We start from the raw sequence: 11,016 nt of genomic DNA on the forward strand, positions 1-11,016 counted from the left end.
ATCCCAGAATGAGAAGACATTAAGAAGAGCTGCAGTCAACTCACAGACACTAAACTAATGTAAGTGAGAAATAAAAATAATATAGAAATAATGTCATAGCCATTGAGAATTTTAGGGTCCTTTTGCCATTGCAGCTGAGCCAACTAATACAAAGGCCAAATCATAAACAATAAATGGAAGATACAATACATGCAACAGTTATAATTTCCAGTCACCTTTATTTATATAAAAGTATATTAAATAAATTATCTCAATATATACAAACAGAATATTACCTCTATAAATAGAAAATCCCCACATATAAAACCTTCTAAAAAGTATATATATACAATATTGACCATATAAGCTTGAAGTACCTTTAAATCATAAACTCTATGTAGTTTGTTTCTATAGTAGTCTTATAAAAAATAGTCAGTTGTCAAGTATTTAATAAACAACATTTAAGTTAGTTAAAGTGCTAAACTGTAATGCATGTTAGTAACATGCCAAAGTAGACGTCTGCATTTAACACATTCATATAAAAGTTTGCCAATTAGAAGAACTCTTAAAAAAAAGGAACCTAAACACCATATTAAAAAAGGATAGACATAGTTAGAAAAGTCCACCCAGTTTCCATTTTACTTTCCCACATGGTTTGAAGTCAGTTCTTCAAAGTTCTCCAAAAGACCATCCAAGATTTTTTAAGGCACTTGTTATTTTGTTTTTGCTTAGATGACCTGGTTTTGTCTTGAAAGTAGAACATACAGTCTAAGACATGATATGTGCAAAAACTATCATTGTGTTTAAAAAGAAATTAAAATGTTTTGGAATTGGTCGTACCATTCATTACATTCCAAAGTGACTAGTGCTGTTGTCAAAACTACAATGCTAATCATGAGAACAGTCAGATAAAGAATTTTCTTTCGGCCCAAGCGACTTCATGCTCCAAAATACTCATTTTTGTTTCCATATAGTCTGTTCTCTTAAAAATTGTTAATGTCAGTGCAATATAAACTCTGCAGAAATCAGCTCCAATGTCACATGCTTTATGCAATGCTGAGGGGAGAGTTCTCCTTCCTACTCTGCCTTGCTCTGGCCTTCCTGCACTTGTACAGAAACAGAGACAGGGCAATGATGAAGATGATGATCACAAACAGCGCTGCTCCGATGATGAAGAACATTTCTGAAAAATAAAGGGTACTAAGTGAATGTGGACAAAGAGCTTGAATCTCATATATCAGTGGGTAGAATTGAGGGCTTATCCCCAAATCGCACCATTCTGCCTTTGTGTAATTCAAAATGTCTTTCTCCATTGTCTTCACCACAACACCTTTTGGTTAAGAATTTGTCAACCCCTAGATGTTTTAGAGCACTTGACAATGGTTAAAGCTAGTAAATGGGCCATTTAGTAAACTGGGTAGTGTTCATAGTCTAGTAAAGGTACACACAGCTTGAAGTAAGAACAGCATTAGAAACAAACAGTTAAAATAACACCAAGATTTAATGCTCATGGCCATGATTACAGTAGAAGATAGACTATCTGTGCAGAGACACACAGAGTGCTACCAGAATTCAGGTGAAGAGAGATGCTAGCTGACTGGGGTAACAAGAAAGCTTCTTGGTGGAGGTCGCATTGATTGCCAAAGGACACCTTTCAGCAGCTAGAGAAGAGACCTGGGAAGCCGTCATCGGGGTGTACACAAAGACAGAGGCAGTGCACGCAAGTTGGCGTTAGGAAGACAGACCTCAGGGATGTGGGGACGATGGCCCAGAGGCCATCTTGCAAGACAAGAGAAAAGGAGAGTCCTTTCTTTCTGTCAACGGCAATAAATTGAAGAGAATTTATTTTAAAGTGTTGTTACATGTTCTAATCTCTTCTTAGCAAAGAGCTAGGTCATCATGACTATCCTCTGATTCTTAATCCCTAAAAGTACTCAGAGCACTTTCCCTACAAAGCCAGAGGGGACTCACAGGCTTGTAGCCTCATGTACGTGTCTGAACACCCACCCCACAGCAATTCCGGTTAGGAGCCTCTCCTCACCACGCGTGGGCCCTGTGTGTGTGCATGCATGAGTGCACGGACTTGTGTGTGTGTGTGACAAACTCAGTCCTGCCTCTCATGGGTGAGACTCTGTCCTCTGTGACAACAGCCCACCGTGGCTGCTCAGAGCTGCTCCAGATGCTCCCCCAAGCCCGCAAGATTAGACTTTAACTATGAAGACATGCCCAGAGAAATCTGGGATTCACGTTAACCTCCAAACATGGACTGGGTGCCCCGTGCTCAGCAGAGAGCTTAGGACATGGTGGGTGCTCAAGAAAACACTTGCTACTATAAGGGAACAACACAGAAACATTTCTAAATGCCTAAAATTATGAGTATCCCCCCCCCAAAAAAAAACACAAAACCATGAACAACCAAGATAGTTTTTCTCTGAACAAAAAGTACATCCTGGTGCAGCTAGTCCTCTTGGAGGGCGTCTGTGCATCCGTGCCTGCTGGCCAGAACACTCACCTTTCATTATGCCTTTCTCATGGCTAGTGCACTCAATGGAACTTTCTAGACTCTTCTGGTTAGTTCTTCGTGATGGAATCACTGCTTGAACATTGAAACAGTAGTTTTCTCCTTTTTCCACATTGATTAAAAACTCATTCATGTTTGTCTTGACTGCTTTCTGTTGAAAGATAAAGGGTTCCTAATTCATCTGGGTGTTAGGGGAGATCTTTCTCCTCTGCTAAGTCACTGTGGAAGTAAAGGCCTGTGAGGTCACATCTGACATACACAGGGTTAGAGGTCACTCATCTAAGCAGTTCCCCATGGTAATTGTTGGAGATGCTTTTTTCAAGACTAGTAATATCCAATTTAGACTCTTTAGTGGGTATTTGAAGTAAAGAGAAAAAAGGATAACATATCAATTTTGAGTGGAAAACAAATTTTGCCTCTGTGGTCCTCAGTGAAGAAAGAAATGTGAGACCTGACAGAAACCTCCTCTTGGCTGAGGAGCCTGGGTATCCCAGGGGGCCCTGCCCAAAGTCACAAGGTTGCTCAAAGTCACAGGTAGAACCAGGACAGCAGCCCCCCCCCCCCCCCCCCCCCCCGCCCCGTCCTTTCTACCGCTCCGTGCGGCTACTTCTGAACCAGGGCAGAAGTGAGTTGTAAAATCAAGGACCTCCGATTTTAAGCAAGTCATAAAAACAAATGGCAGAATCCTCACCTTGCCCGTACTTGAAGCTTTCCAATAATAAAGAGTGTAATTTAAGTCCTTGCCAAAAACATCCCGGAGGCTCAGGAATGTGCCGTTCCTTTTGACCGAGGTTCGTGTATCTTGTACAGTCACATTCAATTTTGTCCCAACTTGTTCAAAACTCTGAATTGTGGGCTGTCCAAGCTTTGCTATAACATAGAAAATAAACTTTGTTGGAACCAAAGACTTCTCTACCAATGGGATCTCATTTAGTTATCATGGCTAATAACAGCCTGGTCAGCCCTCATAAAACACTGGCATAGAATCAGCTCCCTGGCCATAGTGAGCTGAGTGGCACCAGACCCGAACCCCAGGCCCTCCAGCAGCCGTGCTGCCAGTGAAATGTAACCAGAGCTACAGGTGTCAGTTTACACTTCCTTGTAGTCACATTAGAAAATGTGAAAAGCAACAGGGGAAATTAATTTCAATAATACATTTTATTTAACTCAATGTAGCTATAAAATATTGTCATTTTAACATGTTTTCAATATAAAAAAAAACATTGGGAGATATTTTTCAAAATAAAGTGTATATTTTACATTTACAGCATTAGCCATATTTCTAGTGCTCAATATCCACATGTGGTTAGTGGCCGCTACTGTATTAAATAATATGGTTGCATAAGATTCCAGATTTTAGGTACAATAAAATAAGGTAGGGACTGTGGGAAAGCCCAGGGAATGTCCTTGGTCACTCAAGGAACCTGTTTTAACCCCTGGGGCTGTGGATGGCTCAATTATCTCATGTGCTTTGGTTGAATGACAGACAGTAAAACCAATCTCAATGATTGAACACACAAATTATATGCAAGTATGTGTGAGCACATGCAAAATAAATATGTAAAGTATATTCTATCTTGCACCAAAAAAGGATGTGGAGTGGCTTACAGAAACCTCAAGAACTGTGATGGAAGATCACAAGGATGCCATCAATGGAAGGGGGCGGACAATTAGTGATCTGGCAGAATTACTGGAGGTGCCGTGGAGGTGGTGTCTAAACTCCAGCATGACAGACACACAAGTAAAAAGCACTAAAAGAGTTTGAGGACAGGTTCTGGCAAACAAGGGCTCAGGAAAGGCAGCCAGATTCCCCTGGGCGAAGGCTACCTTCTATTTCCAGCCTCAAAGTCTATACGTGAGGGGAAAGACTGGTCCTTTGCCCTTCTTCACCATCCCTGCCTTGAGAGGCTATCCTCTCTCTGAGTGGTCAGAGGGATAGATATAAAAGCACTAATAGCCTGACACTTTCATTTTAACCTTTTGTTCCAGGTTTTCTTAAAAGACCTTTGAAGATTTAAAGACCTTAAAAGACCTTAAATGATTTCATTCTTCCCAATGTGCTACATGTTTATTTGAAATACCTAGTTCAGAACCATAGTCATGACAAAAAAATGTAATCTCCCACTTGGCAGGAATCCCATGCACTCCCTTAGGAGATGCTAAGGTCAGCTCACTGGGGCAAAGGCTGGGGAGGAAAGTGTTCTGCACTTTCAAAAACCAGCATGAAGGAGGCAGCTGGGAGCTGGCTAAGTGCCGGCACAATGCAGGACTCAGACCACGGCCAACTGATTAACAAAGGTCAGCAAGCCTTATTATGGCATCAGAGGGAAACTAGACTTTCCCTGGGGACTTGTGACTGTGAAAAACCTTAAACTGGGACTCCTGGTCTGATGATGGACAGAATTTTTAGGATATATGTATGTCTGTACACACATCTATGTACATGTAATCTCTGAAATATATATGGAGAAATGCTGAACCCCCAGCCTTGGTGGATTTCCTAGTCCCCACAGGCCCCATCCAGCCTGTTACTGGTACCGTCTGGATAGACTGGTGGGGGAAGTTACTTTATACACATATCAAATTCAAAGTTCACGCTCTGTGACCCATCTACCGCATCGAAATGAGTGAAGAGGGCTGGGGTGCTTTCCAGTTTCTGAGAAAGAAGATGTGTTTATGGAGAAATACATTTTATCTAATGTCTCCTAAGTGTCATGAGCTCACAAAAAGATCAGGAGCTTATGACAACAAGAATGAAACCAAACGACTTACTCTCTAAGTAAGGTGTGAACTCTGGGGAGTTTGTATACACGGGCTCCCCGGCGTAACTGGTGGCATTTGCTGGCTTGGAAAAGACCCGCGCTGCATACGTCTGCTTCACGTCTTTTGCAATCTCATCAGTGACGTCACATTCTGTGTCTGCTGTGTGGTAGCATTTGGTTTTCCAGTTTCCTAATCTATGGCTAAAGGAAGGAAGGAAGAGAAACATTATGATTTGCATCCAACAAGATAGATGGTTTTCTGGCTGTTACAATAATATCACCCACAACCACTGATGAGCAGGCACTTGCTATGCTAAGCACTTCAGATGCACTTGAGTCTTAACAGTAACCTGGGGTGGCTCTGTAATCATCTCTGTTTTCACAGATAAGGTAACTGAGGCAAAATGAGATTAGGTGCCCCGCTCAAAGTCACACAACTGAATTTTCAGCCAGACGACAGCTTAAGTTTGGGTCCATGCTCTTGACCATTTTGTTAAATATCTTTCTTAAAATGTAGACAATTTTTAAAATTAAGACCCGATTATTTATTACTTATTATATTATACTACATTCTATTTATTATATCACATTCTATTTTCCCTGTAGAATATAGTCAATGTAGAAATAATAGAGTCTATATAATATATTCTGTATATTACATTTTATCATAACAATTACTGGAGTGGTTACTTAAAATTTATTGAGTTCATTATACGCCAAGTGCTGTACTAGGCCCCTTACACATATTACTTCATTTGATATAATCCTTCCAAGAAGGTATTAGATCTTTTTTACACACAAGGACACTGAATCTCAGAGAGGCTAGTACTTGTACAAGGTCAAGTAACTAATGAGGTGAGAACTGGGTCTGTTCGTCTTGTTCTACTCCAGACCTCCCTCACTCTTACAAGATGTGAATGCATTCCATTCAAGATTACAGGATAACATTACAAGTAGTGTTTTTCTAACAAAGTCTGGAAGGCTAAGATGCTAGCAGATCTCTCTTTTGTAGGACCTCATTTGAAGAGGACATGATTTATAGAACTTCTATAAATATAATGTTTTAAAGAACTCAATTTATAGATAAATGTCACTGAGACTTGACACAACAGCATGGCAACTACGCTGCGTTTCCCTTCTCTTCAGCGTCCTCGAGCGTCACAGCCCTTCCCACCCTTTAAGGCCGTGTTCCAATCCCACTTCCCCCAGGAATCTTCAGCTCTCCTTGCTCACAACTGATCTCGCTCTTCCCTGTCCCCCAGCACTAATATCCTCATTAAGCACTTCATGTTGAACTTGGGCTGCTGGTACCCAGGGTCCATGCCCTGGTGTTTGCTGTTAAGCAGCAAGACTGTAGGGCTGATACATGGCCAGGCCTTGCTGAGTATTAGAAGGTTTGCACTTATAGGCTGAATTAGAGAAAAAACAAGCTGAATTCAATTATCTAAATCCATAAATATGCATTTTTCAAAATTCTGAACTAAATAACTGGGTTAAGAGGGTATGGATGGATGAACACATTCTTTGTCCTAAAATTTACAAACTACCCTTGATACAGAAATATTTTGACTTCTTAGATTTTTCTAATTTTCTGTGATAAAAGAAGAGAGGCTATCTTAATTCCAGAGTGACCAAAATGCATTTTGCAAAAGTGAAGGAAACCATGATTCTTCTGCATCACTATGGCAAACATGCTGTTCAGACGACAGAGCAAACACTGCTCTGCTCTCCGGCTGCCTTCTGTCCGAGAGATGTGTGTTTGCTTCCTCCCAGCTCACACGCAGACATCATAGTACTCTCTGGCAAAACTTAACACAAGCACCTATATCACCCAAACTAGCAAAATCAGTGAAGTTGTGTGAACAGGTAATGAAAATGGCAATTCTTTAGTAAGTTCCTCTGAATGCTATTACCAGCATTAACACTTCAAAAGCTTTTGAGGACCCTCTAGGTATTTATTGCAAAAATCTCCTGATTGGGAAAAAATAAAAGACTTGTCTTAATTACTAAAAAAATTCCAACAGAATCAAGACTCACCAATTTAGGAGCAGGTTGTTTTCTAGGAGCTTTGAAAGTTTAGTTTAGAATTGAAACATTCCCTTGGAATCAATATTACAGGTGATGATTCAGTGCTTGGGCCAACAACCTTTGCCACCACCTCTGAAACTGTTTCAGAGAAAAATATAGTTGGATGTCCACGGAGGGGCTGCAGGCACAGCAGCGGTGCCCGGTGGCGGGGGACAGGTGGGCAGTGGGAGCAGAGGAGCAGCAGGTTAAGACACTTCCTCTAGAGAAACTAGGAGGGAAGGCAGCCCGCTGAGGAGCTGGAGCCTCAGAAAAACCTGAGAAATAAGGAGAAACTCGGTGTTTTGGCACCGACCCTTCTTCTTCCTCTCACGTGGACCCCGACAGGCCCACTGGGAAGACCTTGGTTCTAGACCCCGCTGGGCACTCACCATCAATACTGTCATGAATAAATCCTTCACCTTCCCAGGGCAACAGTTTCCTCTTCTATAATATGATTGTGGTCCATTTCACCCAGGATTCTGTTTACCCCAAGGGTAGGACGAGCACAGTGAGGTCTCCAGCAGTGCCGACGGACTGCTCACAAGTCCTCTATCTCGGGCAAGAGCATGGGGAGATCCCCAGCTCCACAAGAACCCGGTGTTCATGGGCGCCCCCAAGCGGCAGCTCTGCACCAGGATGTTTGCTCATTAGGGGCCACATTCACTTAAAGAGCAGCCTTGGGAAGTCCAAAGAGCTTGCTTATGTTTAAAAATCAGCTAGATCATAAATATGCTCCCATATGTTCACCAAACATAAGACTGAATATATTTACGAGGTAAGCATCCTTCCTAAAATGTTACTTTCACTCTCCAGAAGGAAAGTTCCTACCAAGGTGAACTTCAGCTCCGTATTCTTGACTAGTGGAATCTGAATTGACAAATTTGACCATAATCATAATTATGACCTCAGGTCATGAAACTCCTTTCTCTCCCTCCCTCCCTCTATCTATACATACATTCATGTGTGCACACACAAATTCTATTCTCTGTTGCTTTCACAACAGTTGTCATGAAGTTCATTTTGAAAAACAAGAAGATTCACCCAAAAGACCCCCTCTATACTTAGTATTTGCTTTCCTAATGCTATAAAAGGCTTGAAACACACTAAACAGAAGAAAACAAAAAGCATGACATCTTTAATTTTAGCTAGTGATACTTCCATGCTTTTATACAATTAGTGTTAAAATAATTTCCACAGCTGCTCTCCTCTAATTAATAAGATCGCTACCAAGTCTTCAAATACTTTCAGGAACCAGAAACTTGCAAAAATATGGTGAAAACCATTATGGAAGATATGTCAACATTTAGACTGAATATACTGAATTACAGGTTCTTGGGGAGAGCTGTCAGTCAGAGACAAGGTTAAATAAGCAGAGTAGCCATGACAGCTGAGTGCAGACAGAGGAGTATTTCTTTCCCGCTGGGTGAGTCACGAAACTGACATCCTTCGATATCACGTATGCACCTGAATTTGGAATCATGAGTCCAAAGGTGAATGCATCAAAAACATTGCTTCGGGGCAATGTATACATCCGAACTCCTCTCCACCTCTTCCCCAACACGTTAGAGCAGGCTCACAGTCTAGACAGCACAGAAAAAGGTGCATGCACTTAGGTGAGATCAGTTATCCATCCAGAATCACATTGATCAAAGCCACATGGCCTGCTTAAGAAGGTTCACTTCTCCACAGCTCATACTCCACTTGAGAATTTTCCCATCATTTCCAAAACAATGAAATGTTTTATTAGTTTAAGTTCTGGACATGTTGCAGGCTTGATAGAGTATAGCTCTGGTCAGCAAATTACCATGTCATCTATTAAATAAACTCATCCATCAATCAGCTTTAAAGACATTTGTATTCAGCACAGGAAAGTGGAAACATCAAAAAACATTCCTTTTCTTTTTTTCTTTTTTTGTACTTAGCTTACCTTATCTGAACAGTGTAGACATGATTGATGGGTTTGGGTTCCCACTCCAAAATAGTCTTGAAATTAATTGATTTCCAAGTTAAATTATACGGTACCACGACACCTGCAGTGCCTTTAAACAGTAGAGAAACAGCTCTTATTACACAAACTTCTCAGCACATGATTTCACATTGAAGGTATAAAACACCTTCCTGCCCAAACATCACTATAACTTCACATTACTTTTTTCCCAACCACGAAAGCTTCAAGAGAAAAGAGTTTCAAATTTTTCCCTAACCCAGAATTTTCTCATGGTAAGAGCTTGTTTGTAATGTAAGGAAACAGGTAAAAATCTTGAAATCTTTGTTTGAAATTCATCTGAAGACTTGACCTGGAAGCACAGCCCAGGAGCCATCAGTGCTCTAGGGTGTCAATGGCCCAGCTGGGGAGCACAGGACTCCAAGGTTCAGCTGTGGCCCCGAAGGCTGACTAGGAAGCGCCTTCCTTAATTTATGGAAAAGGGCAATCCCACATGTGTGAGAGGAGTCAGGGCCGCATATAATGAAAAGGCCAAATCTTGAGCTTTTCCATTTTTATCTAAAATGCCTCTATACTGAAACTTCCACAGACACCCGGGCAGATGTGACGCCTGTCATAACCGGGGGGAGGTACATCGCTTAAGACGCTTTATTATTAAGGTCTACTTTGCCAATACCAGGCAGGTCAGTCTCTGTCCTGCCTCGTACTGGGGCCATGCACGATGTAATAATGACTGTTTCAATCCAAGCGACGGTTTGCAACAGGATTGCCTCTAACTCAATCTAAAACAAAGATAATTAAGACAAGATTGAGGGATCACTCTTTATTAAATGAAGAGCACAATTAAGGATAATATCCAAACCACTGCACGCTGACCCGTGCAGGTGCAGACCTAAGAACCACCTTCAAGGTCACTTGGACGATCCACGAATTCACTTATGCAACAACGCATCCCCCAGCAAGCATCTCTAGCAGACGAAGGCGGGGCCCCGGCGCGAACCACCTACTCTCCAACTCCCGCCTTGGAGCCCCAGGCCCAGGTTCGTTCAAACGCAGAAGGGTGAGCGTGGCCGAACTCGGCGGGCGCTGGGGCACCTCCGGGCAGCAGGGCGAGCCCGGTGCGGGTCAGGACTGTCCCCCATCCTTTGGGCAGAGCGCCCCAGGACTTAAGGAAGGCGATGCCACTCACCTGTGACTGCGGCCACCTGGACGAGGACCCAACCGAGAAGCAGTGTCCTAGAGACAGCAACCTCGGGGCAGGTCACCCGGGGTCCCGTGGGAGTCGCCATGTCCGTGAGCTAGTGGTAAGGTCGGGAGGATCCCCTTGCACCCCGGAGGCTGGGGAAGTTGGGCTGAAGGTGCCCTTCGGCGGCAGTAGAAAGTGGGAAGAAGCGCGGGGAGCCCGAGTCGGCGGAAGCCAGTGCCCCGCGCGCTTTAAAGGGCCGCGCGGCCACCCGCGCCTCGGCGGTCCCGGCGCCAGCCCAGCCGCTCCTCCCGACTCCCCGCCCCCACCCGGTCACTCGCAGCCGCGGTGGGCGGCCCCGGCGAATCCACACCCCTGTCCCGCCTCCTCCCGGTAGGAAACTCCAAGACCCTGTAAGGAGTGATTCACCCGTGATTGAAATGCTCCGCCGAGCTCCAAGTTCCCCCTGGGTCGCTGGAGGACCCAGGTGCCGAGGGGAACTAGGTCTCACGCCCCTCGGGTTCCCCTGACCCCCAGGCCCCTCGTTCCAGGCCACCCG

General features: G+C 43.4%; 1 protein-coding gene across 1 annotated transcript; it reads right to left on the minus strand.

Moving 5' to 3' along the window:
* Window positions 1–213: 213 nt before the first annotated feature.
* F3 (coagulation factor III, tissue factor) lies at window positions 214–10,779 on the minus strand. Its single transcript, XM_066268715.1, has 6 exons — window positions 10,464–10,779; window positions 9,257–9,368; window positions 5,273–5,463; window positions 3,192–3,370; window positions 2,492–2,651; window positions 214–1,162 (listed from the first exon to the last, which is right to left on the minus strand). The coding sequence occupies exons 1-6, from the start codon at window positions 10,561–10,563 to the stop codon at window positions 1,026–1,028; spliced, it is 879 nt and encodes a 292-aa protein (XP_066124812.1). The 5' UTR covers window positions 10,564–10,779; the 3' UTR covers window positions 214–1,025.
* Window positions 10,780–11,016: the final 237 nt, after the last annotated feature.

The sequence above is a fragment of the Saccopteryx bilineata genome, chromosome 3 (genome assembly GCF_036850765.1).
Source record: "Saccopteryx bilineata isolate mSacBil1 chromosome 3, mSacBil1_pri_phased_curated, whole genome shotgun sequence".
Taxonomy (NCBI): Eukaryota; Metazoa; Chordata; class Mammalia; order Chiroptera; family Emballonuridae; genus Saccopteryx; species Saccopteryx bilineata.

What these genes read in the sequence shown, in the direction of transcription:
- F3 (XM_066268715.1), bottom strand. Translation starts at nt 10,563, where the DNA reads ATGGCGACTCCCACGGGACCCCGGGTGACCTGCCCCGAGGTTGCTGTC. An exon ending in GTTCACACCTTACTTAGAGA is followed by an intron (nt 3,371 to 5,272) that starts GTAAGTCGTTTG and finishes TCTATGTTATAG; the next exon opens with CAAAGCTTGGACAGCCCACA. An exon ending in AAGCTTCAAGTACGGGCAAG is followed by an intron (nt 2,652 to 3,191) that starts GTGAGGATTCTG and finishes ATCTTTCAACAG; the next exon opens with AAAGCAGTCAAGACAAACAT.